Source organism: Macaca thibetana, chromosome 10 (assembly GCF_024542745.1).
Source record: "Macaca thibetana thibetana isolate TM-01 chromosome 10, ASM2454274v1, whole genome shotgun sequence".
Taxonomy (NCBI): Eukaryota; Metazoa; Chordata; class Mammalia; order Primates; family Cercopithecidae; genus Macaca; species Macaca thibetana.
In genome coordinates this window covers 55,282,099-55,306,920 of record NC_065587.1, presented here as the reverse complement: position 1 = coordinate 55,306,920, position 24,822 = coordinate 55,282,099, and the positions used below count along the sequence as shown (strand labels likewise).

The following is a 24,822-nucleotide window of genomic DNA, read 5'->3' as shown; positions in this document are numbered from 1 at the left end:
GGTTCTCAGGTAAAATGTCACTTGGTGACCCCCAGCCTTGATCAGGTCCTAGTGATCACTCCAGCATCCTGCATTCTCCCTTGAAGCCCTGAGCACCAAGGCTATGACTTAGGCATGAGGTGACTTTATGCCACCTGTGGTAGATGGTAAGCTCTGTGAGGCCAGGGACCATGGCCAATTTGTTCATGGCGGTATCTGCAGTATATAACCAGTGCCTGGCATGTGGTATTGATAAATATGTGTACATGTTTGTCAATAAGTTTATTTAAAGAAAAGTCTGAGCCCATGTTCTTTAAAATGTTGATGGTGGTTGTCTGGGTATGGAATTATGGGTGACTTGTTTTGTTCTTTGTACTTTCCTGTGCTTTTTGCTTTGTTTTCAATAAGAGGCAATAACTGTCATTTTGACAGAAGCCACAGTGCTGGGGAGCTGGAGCTGTCCTCTCTGCAGAATGCATCTGGACTTACTTCTGCCCCCTTGCCTCCTGTCCCCACAGGCCTGAGGAGCGATGCGACAGGCATGATGGAGGTCGAGTCCTCCTACTCAGACTTCATCTCCTGTGACCGGACAGGCCGTCGGAATGCAGTCCCTGACATCCAGGGAGACTCGGAGGCTGTGAGCGTGAGGAAGCTGGCTGGAGACATGGGCGAGCTGGCACTCGAGGGGGCAGGTTAGAGCCAGCAGGTCCTCAGCACTCCTGCATGTCAGAAGCTCTCTGCCAGGCCCCGGGCTGGCCTCCAAGTCCTAGACTGCCCACACTTTCTCAGAGAAGAAACCGCCTTTAAATCAGCCCTGCCCCATGGGCAGTGGCAGAGTCCAGCAGTCTCTAGGTTGGAAGATGTTCGAATCTCAGGCCCCAAGGACTCTTCTGGCCGGGCATCCAGGGCTCTTCCTGTCCTCCTGCCCCCTAATCCACCCATAAGTCTTGTCAGTTCTCTTCCAAGATACATCCCAGGTCCCTCCACTTCTCGCTATCGCCACAGTCATACCTGGCTTTGGCCACTCACAGCTCTCACCTGGCTGACTATAGCGGCCGGCTTCCCTGGGTTCCCTACACCCATCTCCGCCCTTCCTGTTTAGCGCTATGCAGCAGCCGGCAGACCTCGTTTAAACCATTCTGTCCGTTATGCTTCTGCCAAAAAAAAAATCCCCCAGTGGCTTCACTGAGTGAAGCTAAGCTTGTCACATTGCTCTGGGGCAGTCCTGCTGTAGGCCAGACCCTGCCCGAGTCTCACTCGATGCCACTCCTCTCCCTGCCACCCTCCAGCCACATCTACCTTTGGTCTGTTTCTAGTCAAGCCTCTCCAAGGGGCCTTCTCTGACTGCTAGATCACCCTTCCCCAATCACATGACCCTCATCACTCTCTGACAAGGTCTCATGGGTCTAAATGTGAGCGCCAGGAGGGCAGAGGCCTTGCGTTCTGTTTGGCACACAGCAGGTGCTTGGGAACCACAGACCGAATGACAAAAGGAAACAGCATCCACCCACCCAAGTACTGGCTGGAACACCCCCACCCGCTCCATCCCCCCAGAGAACCCCTTGGCTCAAGTCCATGGTCAGCCTGGGAATTTCCTTGGGAAGCTTCCCTGAGCCCTGCACGGCTGAGGCCTTTCCCTCCTGCTCTCACAGCGCCACAGAGGCCGTGTGTGCTTCTCACAGCACAGCCGTCAGGCTGCATCTGTCTCCCCGTGGGCTGTCCTTGGAGGGCCACAGCCCTGCCCCTCCCTGGGTAGCCCTAGTCTTCTTGCCCCTCACTGGCCAGAAGTGAATTAAAAGTACAGAACAGAGAAGACTTTGTGGGGGCATGGACCCAGCCCTCTCATGTTATAGATGGACAAACTGAGGCCCAGAGAAGTTGGAGGGCTTGCTCCGGGCCATCCAGGGAGTTAACATAGAATCTGGCCGCCTTTAGAGAGAGCCCCCGGCACCCTGTCGATGGAACCCCACCCCACAAGCCTTCCCTGTCCCATGATCTGTTCATCCTCCTCTGTCACGTGGCCCAGGCAGAACTTCCACGGGCTCACCCTGCTCCTCTCCAGCCTCAACTCTCATCCCCTCGCCAGCGGTAGTAAAGTACTTTGATTGCTCAGAAGCCCCTGTGGGCCTTCACACGCTGCACCTCTGTTTGCTTCTGCCCTTGCCTGGCTGGGTTCTCTTCATTCTTAGAGACCCAGGCATCTGCTCAGCTGAGAAGCCTTCCCTGACTGCAGTGCCCCTCCCAGACGGGGGAGGCACCTCTTCTCCCTGCTGCCTCCATGAGCCCACTGAGCATAATGGTCCTGCTCTAGACTGAGCTTCTCCTGACAGGCTCTGCGTCTTGTGCCCTCGGTGCCTGGTGGCGTTTGGCACATGGTGGAGGTGCCAAATCAATGGCTGTTCATTGACCAACTGAATGACCAGCATGTCCAGCTGCCACACTGGGCACTCTGCCCTGGGCTCTCTCAAGGCTTCTGTATCCTCACCCTCAGCTCTGGTGAGCTCTGTTCTGTCTCTCTCTCCCTCAGCAGTTGTAGCTGCTGGCCCATGTTCCCAGGCCCTCCTAACACCTGTTTTCCCTGACTCAGATTCCCTAAAGTGTGGGTCCTCTGGCTACATGATATTCACCTGCCAGGGTGACTGACATTTAAAAAAGGGACCTGAGGAAAGAACAGTGCTCACTGAAAGAAACGAAACACTCATGGTGGTGTCCAGGCAAGAGTGACTGGCCAAGGAACCTTCCAGGAAGCCCACAGTGAGCAGTTCTGTTTCCACAGGCAGGGCTGTGGGCCAGGCCCATCCAGCAGACTCCCCAAGGCAGGGGGAGTACAGAGTTCCAGGCACCGCCCCGCTGGGAATAAGAGCAGGCTTTCTAGGCAGCTTGCTCGGGACAGGGTCCCAAGCTACCACCCACTTCCTAGCTTGCTGCAGGGGCACATGAGGCAGTGCCGGTGTCAGGCCTCTATAAACCTTCAGGAATGCTGCTTATTGGAAGGGGTTAAATTTGGTAGAAGGGGTACTAGCCTTGGTGGCAGGCAGGGCTCTCCACCCTTGATCCAGGCAAATCAGCTCACCTCACTGGGCCTCGGTTTTCTCATGCATATCATGACCCTAGTTACACCTCGATGTTACTGTGTGCATTGCACAAGAAAGTGCCCGTCCATCTGCAGACCCTGGAGCTTGCTATAGGGTGGTGGTTCTCCTGGTTCTGTGAAGGGCTTAGCCTGAAGGATAAAAAGGTGTGGTCTGGTTGGGCTGGATTTGAACTCAGGCCCTCAGTGAGCTTGTAGGGCACATAGTGACATTGCACAGTGTCACTGGGGTTTAAGAACGTACCACCTATTGAGCTCTGCCCACATGCCAGGCCCCACGTGAGGCACCTTATGAAAAGACACTTGTTTATCATGCAGCCTGAGGAGGAAGGCATGGAGACTGGGGCCTGGGCGTGAGTTTGGCACCCCCCTCACCCTGCACTGCTGGTCCAGTTGGTGGCTGGGGCTGCCTGTCCCACCTTGCACAGGGGGGCTCAAGGGAAGCTGAAAGGGAGGAGACCTGGCTTGTATCCTGACTCCCTGGGTGAGGTGCTCCATCTCTGTGAGCCTGCTGCTGCCCCTCACCCCACCAAGATGTCTGGCAGGATGGAGGTGAGGAGGAGGCACCACACACACCCCATGCTGCACAGTTGGCGCCCACAGGCCCTGATGCAGGCCACACCCTGGCACTCCCTGAGCTGGCCTGGTGCAGTGCTTTTTACTGTCTTAGAAGAACATTGGCCAGGCACGGTGGCTCACACCTATAATCCCAGCACTTTGGGAGGCCGAGGCAGGCGGATCCCCTGAGGTCAGGAGTTTGAGACCAGCCTGGCCAACATGGTGAAACCCTGTCTCTAATAAAAATACAAAAATTAGCCGGACATGGTGGTGGGCGCCTGTAATCCCAGCTACTTGGGAGGCTGAGGCAGGAAAACTGCTTGAACCTGGGAGGTGGGGGTTGCAGTGAGCCGAGATTGTGCCATTGCACTCCAGCCTGGGCGACAGAACAAGACTCCATCCCCCCCTCAAAAAAAAAAATACAGCTGCCGTTTGCTGAGCACCTGTGACACACTGGGGACTTAACATCTGGCCTCTCCCTCTGGGGAACCTGCACAAATAAAACGACCTTCAAGAGCCCTTCACTTGATGCTTTAAGCACCCATCCATAATGGCCCTTAATTGACTCTTAATTATACTAACACCATGTGCATTTCCATGTAAAAAGCTATTACAGACCAGGCTGAAGTCCCATTGGCCACCACCACCTCAGTCCAGTTTGTCTTGCTCCCCAGGGCATACCCACTGCTATCAGTTTGGCTGGGCCCTTTCACACCTCCTTCTGTGCTTTGCTTTGTAAGTATATGTGCCCAAGAAAAACCTCTTTCTCTCCTCTCCAGAAGGACAGGTGGAGGGAAGCGCCCCAGACAAGGAAGCTGGCAACCAGCCCCAGAGCAGCGATGGGACCGCCTCATCTTGAGTCTGACCTTGTCCAAGAAGGCTGGACGAGAGACCTTCTGTCCCCTCCCAGAGGGGGAACCCTGGCACTGGCCCAGCAGCCTCTTCTCTGAGCCCCATGTCCCAGATAAACCAGGCCAGACTGAGAAGGCTCCCCAGAGGCCTCTGTGGCCTCCACTCTGGGAAAGACCTCCGCCCACACCCACAGGCTCCACATTCCCACCACCTTCTCACCGTGCCCAGGTACACTTTCAAGACACTGTAACCACAAGATGTTATTTATTGAGCTGGCGCCGGGACTTGGGCGGGGCCCTGCCCTACAGTAAGCAGCCCACGCAGGAACGCTCCTCTTGCGAGCAGCCCGAGCAGGATCCCTGTCCCAACACCAACACCTCCTCTCCAGCCCAATCGTCCGGGTCAAGACCTGCGTGTCCCTTTTTTAGAAAACACTTTTAAACTTTTTAAAAATTTTAAACGTTTTTTCAGCAGAGACGGAGAGAGCTGACAATCAATTCACATTTTTTAAGCCATTTTAGCTAAACTCTCATTGTGCACTCTGAGGTTCCCTCATGGAGCTCCACAGATCCATTTTTAGGGAAGGGATTTTGGCTCAAAATGATCTGACCACCTCTACCCTTTCCACCAGGATAAGTGACACCTAGGACCCAGGAAATAAATGCTGATGATTTGTGTGACTGGCTTAAGATTATTTCTCCTTAACACAGCAAAAATGGGTTAGGCCTTATTTTCCCCAAGTCCACAATTAGCCAGACTTGCCCCAGGCTCCCAGAGCATACGGTTCTGAGAAGATGCTGGCATTCCGCAGAGGCCAGCACCCTCCAAGGCCAGTGTCTGATGAGCCCTCTTCCATCTCATCCGCTCTCACTCCAGCCACCCGCTTCAGGAACCCAAAAGGAAGGTTTACTCCTTAAAACCTAGAATTAGGAGGGGGCTGAGAGTTCAGGGAATGTTTGAGCAGACAACCAGAGAAGCCTTATTTCTTCTGGAAGGAGGACAGTCTCTGGACCCCTCTTGGCCCATAGCATTGGGATCTCTGGCCTAGCATTCACAGCCGCCCCTGGACTCAGGCCCTGCTGCTGAGCAGGCTGACCCAGCTCCCTCCATGCTCACCCTGCCCATATCGGCCCACCCAATTACATGCCACCTGCTGCATGCCACCAGCCATGGGCTTCTTTATTGAGCACTAGATTTTCAGTACAAGTTGCCACAGAAGGAGGGTTTCAGATTCAACCATGCCCACATGCAAGGGTGCTGGTCCCTGACCAGGACACATAATCAGAGAAGGGATACGGCCACGCCGAGGTATACGTGTGTGCAGAAATGGACACACAGGCTTCAGAAGCATCAGTAACTGACGATTGAGATCATGGTCTTCTTGGAAGGAATAAATGTAAAAATGTTGCTCAGCGCCACAGAATTGGGGTGACTCCACAGGGCAAAGGCTTGGAGGGTGTTGTCCTCAGAGGTGCTGCCTGCTCGTTGGTTCAGAGAAGCAGAAAGATCAGGCAACTTGTAGTACCCAGGATGTTGTAAAAATCATAGAACACCAGAACCAGAAAGGAACTCCTTCCTATGATGTCAAGAAGATGCCTTGCCAAGACCACATAGAAAGGAGCAGAACAGGCCTGGGCCTCACTCCCTGCCCTGGGCTTTGGGCAGCCATGGAGATGTCCCAAACTGCCCAGACCTTTGGGACTGGACTTCAGAAAGTCTCCCCTTAGAACAGCCTCTCAAGAAGTATGTAGAAAACAAGCCAACCTAATGAGACGCTGCTCCCAGCCAGGGCCCAGGAACCAGGGAGTCAGCACACATCCTTGGTGCTGCCCAAGAATGGAAGGGCATCTTGCTGGAAGTCCCGCAGAAAGCCAGGCTGGAGCCAGGATGGGGCAACCGCCCAGAAACCCAGACAGGAACCTACCTGCAGAGTCCGGAGGTGGCATCCCATAGGCTTTATAGAGCAGGTCGAGAAGCTCCCTCTTCTCATCTTCTGGGAGGAAACTAGATTTGGCCGCATTGATGTTCTGGAAAGGCCAGAATGGCAGACGACATGGAACCAGGGAACAAAGAAGGCAGCTCTTAGCAATGTAGTGATAGTCCATCCTCTTCACTGAACATGGGCAGATACGCTTAGAGGGGGAGGGATTTGTGCACTGTTTGTCCACTGTCACACGGCAGCAAGTGCCAGAGCAGAGACCGTGAGGTTGCGTTCTTAATGTGTCATTACATGATAAAGGGCTGTGAGAAGGAAGTTGGAGAAAACTTTGAGAGACAGGGTAGCATGTAGGGGGCCAGAGACGCCCCGCAGACACCTGCAGGAACGGACTTACTCAGCTTGGGATTTAAGAACAACCTGAAGAGAGCGCGCGAGACTTCATAGCTGCACACACCTTTCTGGGGAGAGGGCTGATAGCTTTCACTGGATTCTTTAAAGGCCCTCAACCCAAGCAAAGGATCCAAAACCTGGTCCTAGGTCAGGTCGTCAACACAAAGAGTCTTCTCTGTGGAAAGTGTCTAGGTTGGGCTTGTCTTGGACTGTTGAGGCAAACTCGCTCCCTCTCTCCAAAGGTTCGAGGCCCCAGACCGGACCCGTAGATATCATACTCCCAAACCCGAGTCAAGGCCAGTATGGCTCACACCCACTCACCAGCCTCTTAAACTCCTCTTCAGTAAAGCCCATGTCCCGTTTGGTCATCTGGTAATCAGTGTCCAGGGTGGACTTGAAGATGAGCGGGTCGTCTGTGTTGAGTGAGTAGTTAGCCTGGTCATTTTTGAGCCTGCAGAAGGGGAGGAGGAGAGAACAAGCCCCCTTTTACTCGTACATAAATAGAACACATTGACATTCACCCGCTTTTGATCCTCAAAGCAGCCTCAAACAGATCTGAAAGATCTGATCCTTGTGCAGAGGGGGAAATAAATTCAGAACTGAGGTGACTTGTTCAAGTCTAGGTAACCAGAAACTCCAGACTCCAACCCATCCTGCAGACCAGAGCTGAGCAAAGGCAGCAGAGAGGCCAGACATGAGAACCAGGCAGAGTGGCAGCCGGTGGGCGGGGTGGGGGGGGGGTGGAAGCCAAGAAAGCAACATCCCCCTCCAGCTGCCACCCTCTCTAGCCTTCCCCTCTGCACCCTCCCCTGCTTGTTCCTCAGTCCCACTGGGAGCTGGCTATTCCAGCATACCATGAAAGCTGTTCTTAGCACAATCCCTGACCACCATCTTGTTGTATCTAATGGATCTTTCCTAGCTCCGACCATAATTGACTTGTATAGCAGAATTTCACACTGTTGGCTGTTTGTTCAAACCTTTTCCCTGGATTTCTCTGACACCACACTTTTGACTTTCCTCCTACTTGTCTCTTTTGCTGGTCCCTTAAATACCGTTGTCCCACTGGGTTCTATCCTAGGCCCTCTTGCTCCACCACCCCCTGGGGCCACTGCTTCTCCTTCAGCCGCCATATCTGTGCAGATGACTCCTGGATCACGTATACCCACGTGCCTCCAAGAACCTTCACAGGTGCCACATGTCCCTAAGGCAAGCCTCAAGACTCCCTTGTCATCAGAACATCAGAGCCCAAGCCCCTCCCCTTCTCATATGCCTGGCAGATGGATAAGTGCTGGCCTGACCATGGTCACCCTGAGTTCTTGCTGTCCTTGTCCTGGGGAAGGCAGCTTTTTCCTAAGGCCTGATATTGCTCCAAGGGCTTGGCGACAGGCCGGAAGAAGGGTCTTGGCCCTGGTTAGACTCCAGGATGGGAGCCAGGTAGGGTGGAACAGACTCTCCAGTGGAAAGCTTCAAGCTGGCTCTCAGGGGACTGCCCAGGGGTCCCAAGGGCCAGGTGCCAGGAACAGAGAACATGCTGGCCAGAGGGACTCCTGCTTCCTATGCGATGCCCAGGAGGCAGAGTTGGGAGAATTGGAAGGTATGGAAGCTTCCCTCAGAGTATCGGAGCATTGTGCTCCAGCTGAATGAGCTGTAGGGCCCCAGCTCTGCTGGTTAGCAGCTGGGTAGTCCCAGCCAAGCCACAGCACATCTGGGCCTCGGATTCCTCGTTTGTCAGATGAGGACAGCAATGCCTGCTTCCCAGGGCGTCAAAGAGATTTCATATCTAAGAGACCCGGCGTGGGCTGATGCCCAGTCCCTGCAGTTTCTTCCCTCTTTGGCCTTCCTGGAACAAAATTGAACAGGCCCAGGGGAACAGAGCTCACCGAACGACTGCATGCTCCGTGTCCGGCTTCCAGGCACCAGTGAGGTAGCTGGACCAGGGGCAGATCTGGAAGAGCAGGTGTGTGGCTGGCAGGGATGGCCCCAGGCCATGCTGATCCCTCCCCCGTGTCTGGGCCTGGGGCCACCCCTCGAGTTCCTGGGACCTGCCCTGCTTTCTGCCTCTCTATACAGGAAGTGGGGACAGCCGGGGATGGTTCCTCCCAACTCCCTGGCCCGCTCACCTCGAAGTGCATGTTTTCCTGCCGCAGCCTGTCATAAAGGGCCTGGTCTTCCAGGGTGTGGTAGCCGTGTCCCAGCCGCTCTGTCTTGAGTATATCCACAGCCTGTAGAGAAGCACAATGGAGCCAAGTACGGGAGGAGGCAGGAAGGAGGGACCCCATGGCCAGCCCAGGCCCTCACCTCTTTTACTACTTCGGCCGAGCCCACCTCCCCAGCGTGGACAGTACGGTGAATGCCGCTCTTCACAGCCTCCTAGAAGGGGGAGAGCCAGGTCATGGGCGCCCTAGGGAGAGGGCCCCGGCAGGCCCTGCCTTGACCACGCTGTGGAGCTTGAACCATCCCAGTCAGGCCGCCTGCTTCAACAGCATGGGGAAACCTGGTCTTTTACCCCCCAAGTCCTTATCTAAGTGGTGGCTGTCACTCATTAGCCAGTTACCATGTATCACGTAGTATATGAAGTGACTTGTTTACATTATCTAATTTCACAACGATTATCCCACCCATTTTACAATGAGGGACTGAAGCTCAGGAGAGTCGAGTCATGTGACCAAGTCAGACAGGAAGTGTGGAACCAAGCTCTGAGCCCGGGCAGTGGGACTCCAGAGCCCTGACTCTTCCCCACCATGCTGCCCCTCCACAGGAAGCCCATTCATCATCAGGCTGGAAGCGACTTTTGAGATGTCGGCTCCAACTCAGTCACCCCAATAGAAGAAACAGAGGCCCAGAGAAGACACAGTCTTGCCCAGGTTCACACAGCAAATCACAGTCAGAAGCAGGCTCAACATAGGACTCCCAACACCAAATGGAGGCTTTTCTTTCTCCCTTCCTCCCTCCCTCCCTTCCTCCCTCCCTCCCTTCCTCCCTCCCTTCCTTCCTTCCTTCCTGCTTTCCTTTCTTCCTCCTTCCCTCCCTCCCTTCCTTCCTTCCTGCCTGCCTCTCTTCCTCCTTCCCTCCCTCCCTCCCTCCCTCCCTTCCTTCCTCTCTCTCTCTCTCTCTTTCTTTCTTTCTTCTCTTTTTTTTTTTTTTTTGAGACAGGGTCTCCCTCTCACCGAGGCTGGGGTACAATGGCGTGATCCCAGCTCACTGCTGCTTCGACTTCCTGGACTCAAGCAATTCTCCCAGCCCAGCCTCCCAAGTAGCTGGGACTACAGGCGTGCACCACCATGCCTGACGCCTGACTCATTTTTTGTATTTGCAGAGATGGGGTCTCACTATGTTGCCCAGGCTGGTCTCAAACTCCTGGGCTCAAGCAGTCCTCCTGCCTCAGCCTCCCAAAGTGCTGGGATTACAGGCATGAACCACCACACCTGGCCCAGGGGGATTCCAGTTCCAAGCCTTAAGACTCAACAAAGACACACTTCAGAACTCAGGAGACCCCATGCTCCCTGGTTCTTGTGATTTCTCCCAACTATGGGTGGGAGACAAGCTCACCCAGGGCCAGCCTCTCCATTCCTTCCCATAAGACCCACCTGGTAGGCCTCGACATGTCCAGGAAAGTGGCTGCTTCCTGGGATGGTCTCATCTCCAGCCAGGTCAATGGCCACCACGGTCTGCTGCTGGTACTTCTTACACAGCTCCACCACCTCGAGGGACCAGTCTGTGGGCGAGATGCCCACCCAGGCTCTGTCACCAGCACCATGGAGAGACCTCCCAGCCTGCCTGCTGTCCCATCCAAACCCCCCCCATGGGAGACCAGCAGAAAACAGGGCTCAGTGTCTTCAAATCCTAACTGCCATGTCCTAACCACATGGCCTGCGGAAAACTGCTCGGCTTAGGGTCTCAGTTTCTGCCCTTTGCAGAAAGAACACTGCCGCTGTTGCACAGGGGTGGCCAGGCTTTGCCAAGGCCATGTGTGTAAAGCACCAAGGACAGGGCCTGAGCTCAGTAAATGACACGGACCATTCTCTCACCTGGTGTTTCCAACAACACTCATGGTAGGCTTACTCCCATGTGCAGGTAAGGAAATGGAGGACCGTTTAACATGTCATCTAAAATAGAATTCACACTAGTATTGTGAAGTATGTTGCTAATGTATTATGTACTGTTAACCAATAAAGTTATTATGAAGTGTTTAAGAAAGAATGAATGAACACAGGCTTTGGAACTAGATGTCCCTGGATGAAAATCCAGGGTTCGTGCCTTGCAAGAGGCTGCACCTCACTCCACCTCAGTTTCCTCATGTGTCAAATGGGAATAAGCAACGGTAGTTCTGCTTTACAGGCTGCTGCAAGGATTAGAGGAAATGCATGCAGCTAGCTCTTTGGTTCTCACTAATCCTGAGGGTAGAGGAATGAAGTAAGTGTGATCATCTCCTTGCGACACTGCACAACTGAGGTGTCTTGGTGCACAACCAGAGAGGTGGTGTGACCTGCCCAAGGTCACACAGTGAGGCTGTTCACCACGAGGCACAAACTCTAGAGATCTGATCAGCGTCAGTGACAAGGAAGACCCCTCAGAAATCCTGGAAATCAGGCCTATTCACGGGTTCTGTGGCCTAGACAGGATGGGGCCTGGTCTGGGGGGTCTCAAGGGGGGACCATGGGCTGATCAGAATCTAGCCTAGATTTTTTTTTCAATAGTTAAGTTCCTATTTGGTGTTGAGCTTCCTGCAGGGTAGCTACAAAGGCATGGCGTCCCTGGGGAGAACATCTCCAGGAAGTTCTGAGCCCGCCTAGGAGGTCTCCAGTTGTTTCAGGAAGCCCCAAGTTCCTGCCAGGGGGCTCAAGGGGGTGAGACGGGTGGCCCTGGGCAGGGCGGTGATCCTACTCACTGGGCTGGTGGCGCATGCAGCACAGGATGGACCGGGCCTTGACCCCGAAGTCTCGCTCCCCCTCCTGCAGGCCCTGGGCCACTAGGGCCACCACCTCGTCTGGGGTGAGGTCCCCTCTGTGTGAGGAGAGGAGTAGGGATGGGCCTGAGGCAAAGGGAAGGCCTAAAGGGCAGCTCTGGGACTGGGACAGAGGAGGAAGACGAGGCTTTGGGGAGGACCCTCCTCCCCCATTGATCCACTGCCTCAAAGGAAAGACTGGCAGAGATGCCCCCAGGCCCTAGCATTTCCCTTCTGGCTCTTAAAGCAGCTGGGTGCTCCTAGGTCTTAGTGGGAGGTGTGTGGTGTTACACGGCCCTCTCCACCCCCAGATGGCCAGCATTGCTCAGCTGGGACCTGCCATGATGTCCACATTCTATATGTATCAGAGTCATGGCTCAGAAAATGGGGCAGGATGGTTTTGTGACACCACTTAGAGATCCATGGGGGCCCAGGCAGGGGGCTAGAAATGGCCAGGCTCACTTCAGTTATGAAGTTAGAGCAGGACCTTTAGAGATCTGATCTGCGTCAGTGACAAGGGAGACCCCTCAGAAATCCTGGCTGGCTAAGCAGGTTAACATTCCTGGACAGCAGGCCTGTGGCCAGAGCAAGACACAGCCAAACACTTGTGCCCAAGGTAAGAACATAACTGCAAGGTGAGGATGGGAACCACGTCTCTTGTGACAGAGTTAAACCCATCTTTCTGAGGCCATGGACCAGCTTAGGGGCAAGAGCAAAGTCTTACTTGGGTCAGGAATTCCCAGCAGTTCACCCCTCCAGTCTCAGAGCTGAGCCTCCCAGCCACACCCACAGCACGGCCCCTTCCAGGCCCATCACTCACTCAGCCTGGTTCCAGGGGATTGGCTCCACTTTGGAATTGGCAAGCAGGTGCGGACTGTACCGCACCTCCACATACACCACGCCCTCTTTGGCCTTTGTCTCTGTAAACTCATAGGCGATCCTTTTGATAGCCTCCCGGCAGCCCCTGGGAAGGAAAGAAAGGGGTTGGGATCAAACTTCCCCAAGTCCCTTGGGAGCTCCAGGAGCAAATGACATCCCCAACCCTTGGCAGATTAAACCCGCTTCTGGCCCCATTCTCATCCTCCAGACCCAAGCTCTGGGCATTCACTGGATAAGATCCTAGACACTGTGCAAGTCCTATCAGCTCTACTTTGGAACTGCATGCCAGTTCTCCCTCCTCCATCCTGGCTTGAATCACGCCATCTCTAACTGGCCTGCCTGTCTCCATGCTTGCCCCTGTCATCCTGTTCTCCACCCAGCAGCTGGGGTTTAAAAAGGTAAATCAAAGCATATCGCTTCTCCCCCCAAAGCCCCAGTAGCTTTCTGCCATAGAGAATGACATCACAACTCCCAGGTCCCATCCACAAGGCCTACATCCTCCAGGCCTTGCCAGGCTCCCCAACATCTTCCTTCTCCCTCATTCCCTGAGGCCACCAGAGAAGACACAGTCCTGCTCTTCCCCTTCCCCGATAGTGTCCTACACTGCGTCTCTCCCACTCCCCTGGTTTAGAGCCAGCTCAAGCTTCACCTCCTCAGAGAGGCCTTCCCTGACCGCCTTATCTTTTTCTTTTCTTTTTTGTGAGATGGAATCTTGCTCTGTCACCCAGGCTGGAGTCCAGTGGCGCCATCTCAGCTCACTGCAGCCTCTGCCTCCCGGGTTCAAGTGATTCTTCTGCCTCAGCCTCCCGAGTAGCTGGGATTACAGGCGCCCGCCACCATGCCCGTTTAATTTTTTGTATTTTTAGTAGAGATGGGGTTTCACCGTGTTAGCCAGGATGGTCTCAATCTCCTGACTTCATGATCCGCCCACCTTAGTCTCCCAAAGTGCTGGGGTTACAGGCATGAGCCACTGCACCTGGCCCAGACCGCCTTATCTTAAAAGAGCCCCTCCACCATTCTCTGGGGCTTTCTTTTTCTCCCAGGTCCTTATCACCACTCAACATTGTGTGCCATACGGTTTATCAGCCAGTTGGCTGTATCCCCTATTAGAATGCAGTCTCCATGTGGCAAGGACCCCTCTGTCTTGTGATGGCTGTGACCTCTCAGCTGAGGACCATGCCTAGGACAGAGTAGCCCAATATTTGTCGGTGATGAAGGTAAGGCTGGCAGGGAAGAGAAATAAGAGAAAAGGATACAGCTGGACAAGTCCAGAGGGACGCCTGGATGTGAGAGACTCCTGGGATATAGTCATGGACTTGGATCCTTGTGTCCACACTTATCTGTTATGTGACCCCCGGTGAGTCACCCTCTGACAACAAGGAGTTGTTGTGGGGACAAATGAGTCGAACTTCATAAACCCCACCCGGGCCAGTGCTTGGAGCAGAGCGGACACACGCTCAAAACATTTTCATTGTTATCACTGTATGTTTGTTCCGGAAGCAAGGCACAAATTGGCCTGCCAGGGCCACTGTGTTGATCACATAACGGTGGACTGTGCTTAGCTGGAAGTTCCCGCCATGAGGAGTGAAAATGAAGCGGTTACTAGAATGTGTGAGGGAAGGCACACAAGTGCTGGGAGAGCCCAGTGTGGGAAGAAAGTGCCCTGCCCAGGGGAGATCAGGCCACTCTCAGGAGAAGGGGTCACTGGAAGTTCTTGCATCTCGAGGATGAGGATGGAGGCTGGGTGCGATGGCTCACGCCTGTAATCCCAGCACTTGGGGAGGCTGAGGCGAGCAGATCACCTGAGTTCAGGAGTTCGAGACCAGCCTGGCAAACATAGTAAAATCCCATCTCTACTAAAAGTATAAAACAATTAGCTGGGTGTGATGGTGGGTGCCTGTGAACTCAGCTACTTGGGAGGCTAAAGCAGGAGAATCCCTTAAACTGGGAGGTGGAGGTTGCAGTGAGCTGAGATCTCACCACTGCACTTCAGCCTGGGCAACAGAGTGAGATGCTGTCTCAATAAATAAATAAACAAATACATAAATAAATAAATAAGTCATTGAAATTTCTCTCTAGCACTCGCCCATACCCCTTCTGGGCCTTTTCAGTACCTAGTGCTATTCCCCAGCGACTCAAGACAGGGAAAAAAAAAAAAGCCTTCAAGAGAATCTTCCCCACATCTCCCTGACCCCACCCCACATTCAGGCCTCCCCTCCCCTCACGACACGAAGCCCTGAACTAGGAGATAGATGGCCTGGGTTCAAGCCCTGCACTGCCTCTGACCCTGTGTTCTTAGCTTCCATATTCTGCCATTTCTCTGTAGAAGTTGAAGCAATTTCAGTCCATCACACCCATATCTCAGAAGGAAAAACTGAGGCCTAAAGGCACTGGAGAAACTCACTAAGTGTACACAATGGTGAGAAAGACAGCTGTGGTTTCAGAGCACCTTCTCTGGCCCCCACAGGCTGAGGGACAGGCCCGGTCCTAGTCGTAGGGATCAATGCTGCCCCAGGACCTGCGGGTTGGGGGCAACTCACGCAATAGCAGGCATGTAGTAGTCAAACTTGGCCAGGAATTCCGGCAGGGTGAGCGGCTTGTCCATGCCAATGACGTTCAGCAGCCCCTCTGCTGTGTTAGCTGGGAGGGCGATCCCTCTCCTCCTGGAAACAAAACAGTGAGTGGTGGACCAACCCGGGGCAGGATCCAGGCAGGCCTGATGGGCCAGGGTGGAGCAGACTCAGGAGCACCGGCCTCCTTGCAGGACCACAGCAGGAGACATGGGCATCTCTCAGTCCAGCTGCTCCCACTAGACAGACAGGGAAACTGAGAACCAGGACCAGAATTTTCCCAGCACCTTTTACCCCCAGTGCACAAGTCAGCAAATCTCAAGGGGGATAAACAGGTTGAAGTTGTGTGTGCGTGTGTATGTGTGCACACGTGCACGCACGCCCTCCATATCCTTGGTTGACTGATGCTTGGAGACAAGGAAAGTGCCAGGGCAAGCTCATGACTTTCTCCTCAGCCCCAGGAGCTGGCACGGCCAGCTGGTCCTATGCCCATTCAGGGGTTATCAGGGTCACTGCAGCGTCACAATTCCCAGGGTAGGGGCAGGCATCAGGACTTTGTTCCTCTGACCTCCATCTGGCACATCAGAGGCTTGCCTGGCCCAGCGCAATGGGAGAGGGCTGGTGGAGGCTCAGGGGAGGGTCCCAGTGGGCTGCCATCCAGCTTAGACCTCTCTCCCCTCCCTGCCCACAGCCGCCACACCAGGCTGGACTAGAGCAGCGCTCAGTAAGGGCATGCTGGAAACAGTCACTCTGGCTTGGAGCCTTCATTTCTCCCCAAGCATCTCAGCCTCCCCTCCCAGCCACGGAAAGCAGGGCGCGAGCTCAGGGGGCTTCCTCCCTTCAGCACATGCTCCTGCCTCCTCCTCCCATCCCGGCTCTGCTCCAGCTCACAAGGTCACCTCGGGACAGCCAGAGAACACCAGACATTAAGAAATGCTTCTAGGCTGGGCATGGTGGCTCACGCCTGTAATCCCAGCACTTTGGGAGGCCAAAGTGGGAGGATCATGAGGTCAGGAGATTGAGACCATCCTGGCCAACAAGGTGAAACCCCATCTCTACTAAAAATACAAATATTAGTTGGGCGTGGTGGTGGGTGCCTGTAATCACAGCTACTCGGGAGGCTGAGGCAGGAGAATTCCTTGAACCAGGGAGTCAGAGGTTGTGGTGAGCTGAGATCATGCTACTGCACTCCAGCCTGGCGATAGAGTGAGACTCTGTCTCAAAAAAAAAAAAAAAATGCTTCTAACATGAGGGACAAAACAAGAGAACAGACAAAAGCACTCCGAGGAAATGGCACAGAGAACAGATGAAAACCTAAGAACTAAAACAAAAAAGAAATGAATATCCTCAAAGAGATGAGAAGACATAACATCCTTGAAACAAGGGAACATTCAGAACCTAGGAACGAGCGCTCGGACATTTATAAGAGAATGCGGCAGCAACGTCAGGATGTAAGAAAAGAACTGGAAGCTAAAAGTGAAGAAATCCTCCACAGAGTAGAACAAAAAGACAAGATGATAAAAAGTAGATAAAAGAAAATTAGAAGATTAAATCAGGAGGTCCAAGCATCCAATTATCCACAAAGCAGAAACAGAAAAATAGGAGGCCAGGCACAGTGGCTCACACCTGTAATCCCAGCACTTTGGGAGGCCAAGGCAGGCGGATCACTTAAGCCCAGGAGTTTGAGACCAGCCTGGGCAACACGGTGAAACCCCTTCAAAACAAAAATTCACCAGGCGTGGTGGCGTGTGCCTGTAGTCCCAGCTACTCGGGAGGCTAAGGTGGGAGGACCACCTGAGCCTGGAAGTCGAGGCTACCGCGGGCCAAGATTGCACCACTGTACTCCAGCTTGGGTGACAGAGGGGGACCCTGTCGCAAAAAAAAAAAAAAGGAGGATGCCAAAGAAACAGAAGTGTTTGACCAAATGGTGTTTGTATGTAAGTTTGTAAGTACTTTAATAGCTTCTGTTAGTAAAATATTAAAATGTTTCCCTACATAAATATGTTTCCTAAGCCCCCTGAATGTGCTCCCTTCCCCATCTGTTAGCCCCAGTCCCCATGAGTGCCCAGGGGTACCACCCTGGTGCCCACCAGCCTGCTAGTCAGCCCACCACGGCTACTTACCAGTCCCTAATCCCTGTAAGAGCCTGCAGGGGAACGGTGCCCTGGTGCGGCACTGGCACCTGGAGGTCGGAGCTCAGTGCCTTGGGTTCCCCTGAAACTGCTTCCCCTCCCACTGCTGGCCAGCTGCCCCAGAGTCACCCTCACAAGGCCTCGCCCAGTAACTGTGGCCCCTGAAGAGCCTGTACCAGTTGTCAAACACTGTTCTGGATATCATTCTGGGAACTGCTGGGTAGAAGGCAAGGAGATGACGCTAGGGCTGTGGCTCCCATATTGCCAAACCCAGTGGCCACATTTGCCTGGGACCTGCTGCACCAGCCATGTGTGATTCTCCTAACGGTCTCCCTCCAGCTCCTGGGACTCCACCTACAGGGGCTCTGCCCTCTGGCCATTCTCTCTCAGACTCTGCCTTTTACACACCTGGCCAGGCCAACTCATCTCCTTTGGTGGTTTTCAGCTCAGAATCCAGAGGGCCACGGCTTCTAATTCTCTATGCTCACACACCACCACTGAGGGCCTGTGATGTGCTGGGCACTGGGCAGGTAGCAGTGACCAAGACAGACCCATGTGTCTGGCTGCCTGCTGAGAGGCAGGCATCTCATGCCACTTTTCCCCTTCCTCTAGATCACTCCCTTCCTGGGTTCCGCATTTCCAAATACGGCTCCTCCATCTACCCAGCTGTCCACACCAGAGACGGGCGCCTCCCCTTGCCCACTGCCAGCCGGTCCCCAAGAACAAATTATTTTGCTTTCTATTTCTCCTCTTCGATTCTTCTTCTCCAGCCTCCCTCCTCAACAACCATCAAGAAGGACCTTTTCAACACACAGTTTAGACAGAGCAGCCAGGGAAGGCCTCTCTGAGGAGGCGACATTTAAGCAGACGCCTTGGGGAGGGGGCGGTTCTGGGCAGAGGAGGGGTCTGTGCTAAGGCTGCAGGCAGGAAGCAGCGGGTATAGGAAGCGCAGGGTGGTTGGAGGTCAGAGAGCAGGCATTTCTGTAGATGATGCACCAGGGAGGGCAGGGCCAGGCTGGGCTTAGGAAGGGACTAGGGCTTTGGCTGAAAGCACTGGGAAGGCACTGTAGGATTTCAAGCAGGGGACTAGTGTGAAATAATTTACCTTTTTAAAAGCGCCTCTGGCTGCTGCATGGGAAACAAATTGGAGGGAAGCCAGAGCTGAGGCCAGAGAGCTAATGCGGGGGCCCGACAGGAGACAAAGAGCACAGGGACTCCCAGAGTCTCCCACCGGACCTGGCCTCCGGAAGCTGCTCAGACGGAGCTGGAAAGCGCCCATCTGGCCCGAGCACCTCTTGCTGTCCCTGGCCACCCACACAAGCCGAGGCTCCTCACAGGGCCACGCTCTGTTTTTTCTTTTGTTTTGTTTTTTTTTTTTGAGATGGAGTCTTGCTCTTGTTGCCCAGGCTGGAGTGCAATGGCGCGAGTTCGGCTCACTGCAACCTCCACCTTCCTGGTTCAAGCGATTCTCCTGCCTCAGTCTCTCAAGTAGCTGGGATTATAGGTGCCCGCCACCACGCCTGGCTAATTTTTTGTATGTTTAGTAGACACGGGGTTTCACCATGTTGGCCAGGCTGGTCTTGAACTCCTGACCTCAGGTGATCCACCCGCCTCAGCCTCCCAAAATGCTGGGATTACAGGCGTGAGCCACCGCACACGCTCTGTTCTTAGACGATCCCTACTCCCTGGTCAGCCACAGCTGCTGTGCTGGGGCACTGTCTAGTCCTCTTCCTGCCCTGGTAGGCAACACAGCCACAAGAAGCCCACCCTCAGGAGCCCAGGGAGGGAGAATGAGCTCAGGGGTTACAGGTCAAGTCCATTTCGCACCCCTATTTACCACATCATCCCAGGCAGGAGCTCTCCCCTCTAAGCCCTTGGTGCCCTTGTCAGTAAAACATAGTATTTTCCTTGTAGGGGTGCACAGAGGAAGAAAGGAAACTTTGCGTGTCTTGACTCGGAAGCCCAATGGTCTGGGTTTGAATCCCAGCTCTGTGACTTAAAGGCTGTGTGACCTTGGCCAAGCCACCCAGCCTCTCTTGGTTTACTAGGTCTGGCGTGTTTGAAAAACATCCAGTGTGGACTAAGCAGGGAGCCTTAGAGAGGTCGGAGAGGCAATGCAGGCGTTGCAGAACTTTAAGGCCCATGTGTGGAGTCTGGCTTTGACCCTGAGTGAGGTGGGGAAGCTGGGGAATGAGCTGGGAAGACCATGGGTTAAGGCTGTTGCTCCAGCTACAGCACTACAGGGCCCATAGAGAGGAAGGCCAGAGTAGACAGCTGAGACCAATCAGGAGGCCACAGCACCAGAGAGGGACGGTGGTGGCCCAGACCCGGGCAGTGATCGGAGGAAAGAGCAATCCGGTTCAGAATCTCTGTAGAAATAGCTGACAGGGTGATAAACAAGACTGAGAACTATGTTGGAGAAGTCCCTGAAAAGGGCAGAATCCCGGGAACTGAAGGAAGGAGAAATGGGTGAGAACAAATTAATGAGGCAGGCCTGAGTCCCAGAGCTTGAAAAAGGGCCACTGAATTGGGCCTAGCAGGGCTCAGGCCAGAGGCTCCCCTCTTCCTTCCATTCTTAGCCCATATTTGTGTGCATTTACAGACACCCATATCTGAGTGTGACACACTCCCCAGTCCCCCGCCTGCTGATTTCAGGCCAAGCTCCAGCTGGCTCCTGCCACACGCCATCTCCAAGGCCCAGAGGTGGTGTGAGGGATGGACGATCAAACCAGTTCCCCTGCTGGTGGTTCCTTTCCCCTTTCTCTTGGCCCTGCCCAGTGCTCACAGTCCCTGGCTGCAGCTGATGAGCCCTCCGTGACCCCTTAATGAGTGCCTCGGTTCGATCTCATCTTGGTGCCCCACTGAATGACCTCATTAGGGGCTGTGTGGTAAGTTGGTGGCTTGACGTGGGCAAAGGTCAGGCAGAGATAAGCCAAGAGGCTTCACCCCACTGAGAGACGTAAGCTCTGATTAATAAGAATATTATCATTAAGTGACATTTATGGAGCACATTAATGTGTGCTAGGCCCTGAACTAAGCATTTTATGTGCGTCACTTCACCAAAACCTCTAACTGACAGGGGGTAATGGCCAGGACCATGGACTCGGGGGCAGACTATCTGGGATGAAACCTTTGCCCTGTGCTTACTGGGCACCTTACTCCACTACCGTGGCTCAGTCTCCTCATCTGTAAATGACGGCAATAGAGTTCCTATCTTACAAGGGGTTGTGAGGATTCAATAACTTAACCCGGGTAAAGCGCTTAAAGAAGTGTTTGGCACACAGGAGATGTTAATATGCTTATGCCTTGCAGTTAAATAGGAATTAAATCAGTGGCAGCTTCCTGGGGCAGAAAAAGGTCCCCGGAAGTGCGAAAAGATGGAGAACAGTGGACTTACCAGAAATCTCTCAGGGAGTTGGTAGAGATGCTCCCGAGAGTTGGGGGCAACCCCCAGGGATCCCTCGTTCTCCCCACGGGGCAGGCCTCTGAATAACAGGATTCTGGCTTATGGAGCAGAAATGTTCAAATTTGGGTCCAGAGCTGAATTTCAAGACCATGAGGGAGAGGCTGAGTTCTTTCAGCTCCAGACAAAGTGAGTGCTGTGCAAACATGTGAGGAACGCAGGTCTGCTGGGGCAGGGCTGGGCGGACAAGGAGCCCGTATCTCCTAGGTCGTCTCTCTAGGGAGTGCCTGTTCTTAGCCTCAGTTGATAGAGACCAAGTTCACAGACAGGAGATAATGTGTCCAGATTTCAATCCAGATCCGCTGGATTTCAAAGTCCCTGCCCTTAAATGCTGGTCCTAAGAGAGGAGCTGCCGTGAGACCTTGAGGTCTGGGTAGGAAAGGAAGGACATTCCTCACCCGGGAACAGGGGGACCCTCTGGCCCCCTAGCGTCTCTGAGAGCTGAGGCAGGAAGTGTGTTCTCACTTGGAAGATGCAGAGATTTGGGCCCACAGTGGGGGAGCCACTTTTCCGTGACTCCTAGCAGGTTATGACCCTGATGATGTAGTAAAGCCTTAGGGGTCAGACAGCCTTGGGTTCAACTCTTGATCTGCTATTAATTTGTGTGACCTTAGACAACTGTCTTGTCTGAGCCCATTCCCTCCTCAGTAAAATGCAGAGAGCATATCCTCCTCTTCCAAGCGTGGAGGAATTCAATGAGCTGATAAAGCCCAGCCCAGCTCTAGGAGATGCTCAACAAATGGTACTGGCATCTCATGTGGGCACATCACCAGCTATAGGCTCTTAGCTAAGTCAAAAGACAGGAGCTGGGCACGGTGGCTCACGTCTGCAATCCCAGCACTGTGGGAAGCCAAGCTGGGTGGATTACTTGAGGTCAGGAGTTCGAGACCAGCCTGGCCAACATGGTGAAACCCCGTCTCTGCTAAAAATACAAAAATTGGCCGGACATGGTGGTGTGTGCTTGTAATCCCAGCTACTTGGGAGGCTGAGGCAGGAGAATCGCTTGAACCCAGGAGATGGAGGTTGCAGTGAGCCGAGATCGTGCCATTGCACTCCAGCCTGGGCAACAGAGCAAGACTCTATCTCAAAAGAAAAAAAAAAGAGAGACTGATTGAGCCCCGGGAACTACCTTCATGCATGTATGTGGGTGGGTGGGGAGAGCAGGCTCAGGCCTGGCTCACCTGACACCAGGAGGACAAAACTCAGAGGCCCAGAAAGCTCAGGAGCTGGTCTGCGGGTCTCCAGCTCAGTGCTGAGGCCTCCATGTCTCCACAGTCCCACTTCTGGCCTGGAGCTGGCTTAATTCCCACAGGGAGACAGGAAGGAACAGTGACCCTGGAATTCCCCAGGGTCCTCTGGGTGGAGCTGTGAACCCCACCCAAATCCCAGGGAGAGAGGGCTCTTCTCTACGGACTTACCTGCCATAGTATAAGATGGTTTCAGGCTTGATGGCTCCGTCTAGGTGGACGTGCAGTTCTACCTACAAGGTGGCAGGGGGAAGAGACAGAGAAAGGGAGAGAGAGAACAAATACCTATGAGTTCCCGTCGGACCTTTCAGAGCTTAATTAATTAATCATGATAACCATTAGCCACCATTTACTGGCCGGCTGCTGAACCCAGACACTTCAGTAAACTCTGTACTGCACTATCTCGTTTAATCTGCTCCTGGGATATGGGTTTAGCTGTTATCTCAATCTCTTTCATAATTGAGGACATTGAGGTTCGGAGGGGTTAAATATCTCATCCAAGGCCACACAGCATGCAAGTAATAGAAGCAGGGGCCCAACGCAGTATCTTTGTTCTTAATTGTAGCTGGTGAGTGGCAGAGGCGGAATTCTAACCCAAGCCCAATTCCAAAGTTTGTGCTCCAGGTCACGTAGGCAGCTCTCACTCTCAGCCAACTAAATAAACTACTTTAACAAAAGGAATTGACCCAGATGTCCCGAACTAGGGAAGAGCCACAGCATATTTCAAAATTCAGGATCCATTTTCTTTTTCTTTTTCTTTCTTTTTTTTTTTTTTGAGACTGATGGAGTGTCGCTCTGTCTCCCAGGCTGGAGGGCAGTGACGCGATCTCTGCTCACTGCAACCTCCACTTCCTGGGTTCAAGCAATTCTTGTGCCTCAGCCTCCTGAGTAGCTGGGACTATAGGCAGGTGTCACCACGCCCAGCTCATTTTTGTATTTTTAGCACAGACGGGGTTTTATCATGTTGCTCAGGCTAGTCTGGAACTCCTGACCTCAGGTGATCCACCCACCTCGACCTCCCAAAGTGCTGGGATCACAGGTATGTGCCACTGCGACCGGCCCAGGCTCCATTTTCAAAAGCAGATGCTACTCAAGCATAGCCTATCAGGAATCAATATTAGGCAACAGAAGAACTTTCTAGTACTCTAGAGTTTAAGAGCAGGGTCCTTGGAGGCAGCCCATCTGGCTTGACTCCCAGTTCTGCTGTGTGACCTCAGACAAGACACTTGACTTCTCTGAGCCTCAGTTTCCTCAACTAAAAAACAATGGAATATTATGCCCCCCTGTCCAAGAAAAATTGCAAGGATTAAAAACGACAGTGTAGGTGGACATGGATAGCCCAAAGGAAATAGCCCTTGCTGCTCAGTTAGGGTGTTTAGTATGAGCTGTTAGAAGCACAGCAGGCAGTGGGAGACAGTGGGGAAAGGGACTTTGCCGTTCCTGCTCTTCCTGTTCCAAATGATGGAAGCTTTCTCTGTAGCCAGGGGAGATCCGGAAAACTCTCAGCTGACATCTCATGCTGGGGTGGGGAGGGTGGGGAGCGTGGGGAGCTGGAGAAGAAAGTTGGCTGCCCTGGCTCAGGGAGGAACAGCCAAGGAGCTGCTGGTCCAAGGGCATCTAGGAGCACATACATGAGCTGCCTCCTGCAGAGGAAACCCAACCCAGGCCCATGGGAGGCCAGCAGGGAACAGAGACACCAGAGGTCCTATCAGCAGGACCTCAGAGTCATCAGATCTCTCCTGAGGTCTTCCAGCTGGCAAGGGACAGAGCGGTCCTCACACCCAGGCTCGGGGCCAGCTTAGTTGCTGGATTCCCTGACAAAATGAGTTCAGTTCCCACCCAGTCAAATGTTTGTTTCTTGGGTTCTCAAAATATGCTCAGCATCGGGAACACTGAAGCTTATAGCCCAGGGAACGGCCAACCAGCTGTGTGACCTCAGGCAAGGGACCTCACCTCTCTGAGCCTCTGTTTTCTATCCTTAACCCTCACAGGGCTATGGAGAGGGCCCAGCCAGAGAGCCGGAGTCACACTGTATAGAGCCTCACGTGGTTAGAGCTGGAATCTCGGCTCCTCCACTCACTCCCTGTGGGACCTTGAGAAAGTCACTTCACTTCCTGTGCCTCGGCATCCCCATCTGTTAAATGGGGAGAATGACAGTCCTTCCTTCTAGGCTTCATGAGGGTTAACTGCATTAGTACACAGGGAGTTCTTGGCACATAGCAAATGCTAAATAGTTGTCAACTAAAAGTCAATGAAGGCCGGGCATGGGGGCTCACACCTGTAATCCAACCACTTTGGGAGGCCAAGGTGGGTGGATCGCCTGAAGCCAGGAGTTCGAGACCAGCCTGGCCAACACGGCAAAACCCCATCTCTACTAAAAATACAAAAAATTAGCTGGGCATGGTGGCGCACACCTGTAATCTCAGCTACTCGGGAGTCTGACGCAGGAGAATCACCTGAACCCGGGAGGCAGAGGCTGCAGTGAGCCGAGATTATGCCACTGTACTCCAGCCTGGGCAACAAGAGCGAAACTCCATCTCAAAAATAAAAATAAAATAAAAGTCAATGAAGGCCTGCGCTCCTGCTGGATGCTAGATTGTAGAGTTAAACAGAAGGGTCTAAGTCCTGTTCCTGGGGCTTGTACAGGCCCCAGAGTGGGAGAGGCATTAAGCAAATGTCACATGGGAAAATGTACAGTCACAAACCAAGATGACTCCTATGACAGAGGGTAACAAACAAGAGAAGCAAACACATCTAGAGGGCCAACAACGAGCTTG

At 53.5% G+C, this 24,822-nt stretch overlaps 2 protein-coding genes across 5 annotated transcripts in view; one reads left to right on the top strand and one right to left on the bottom strand.

The window, feature by feature from the left end:
• Nucleotides 1-5,160, top strand: part of PKIG (cAMP-dependent protein kinase inhibitor gamma) — a 92,005-nt gene extending 86,845 nt beyond the window's left edge. For all 3 annotated transcript variants that reach the window (XM_050806622.1, XM_050806621.1, XM_050806620.1), the window contains 2 exons: nucleotides 498-671; nucleotides 4,408-5,160. In XM_050806622.1, coding sequence (XP_050662579.1) covers nucleotides 521-671; nucleotides 4,408-4,487 — 231 coding nt within the window. In that variant the 5' untranslated portion in view covers nucleotides 498-520 and the 3' untranslated portion in view covers nucleotides 4,488-5,160. The remainder of the gene's footprint in view (nucleotides 1-497; nucleotides 672-4,407) is intronic.
• An 85-nt stretch (nucleotides 5,161-5,245) lies between these two features.
• ADA (adenosine deaminase) overlaps nucleotides 5,246-24,822 on the bottom strand; it is a 32,423-nt gene continuing 12,846 nt past the window's right edge. Inside the window, exons 2-12 of one of the 2 annotated variants that reach the window (XM_050806546.1) lie at nucleotides 22,217-22,278; nucleotides 15,174-15,296; nucleotides 12,575-12,718; nucleotides 11,698-11,813; nucleotides 10,397-10,524; nucleotides 9,108-9,179; nucleotides 8,930-9,031; nucleotides 8,690-8,754; nucleotides 7,131-7,260; nucleotides 6,397-6,507; nucleotides 5,246-5,951 (exon numbers count right to left, since the gene is read on the bottom strand). In XM_050806546.1, the coding sequence (XP_050662503.1) occupies nucleotides 5,946-5,951; nucleotides 6,397-6,507; nucleotides 7,131-7,260; nucleotides 8,690-8,754; nucleotides 8,930-9,031; nucleotides 9,108-9,179; nucleotides 10,397-10,524; nucleotides 11,698-11,813; nucleotides 12,575-12,718; nucleotides 15,174-15,296; nucleotides 22,217-22,278 (1,059 nt within the window). In that variant the 3' untranslated portion in view covers nucleotides 5,246-5,945. The remainder of the gene's footprint in view (nucleotides 5,952-6,396; nucleotides 6,508-7,130; nucleotides 7,261-8,689; nucleotides 8,755-8,929; nucleotides 9,032-9,107; nucleotides 9,180-10,396; nucleotides 10,525-11,697; nucleotides 11,814-12,574; nucleotides 12,719-15,173; nucleotides 15,297-22,216; nucleotides 22,279-24,822) is intronic. The other variant, XM_050806547.1, reaches the window with a different exon arrangement.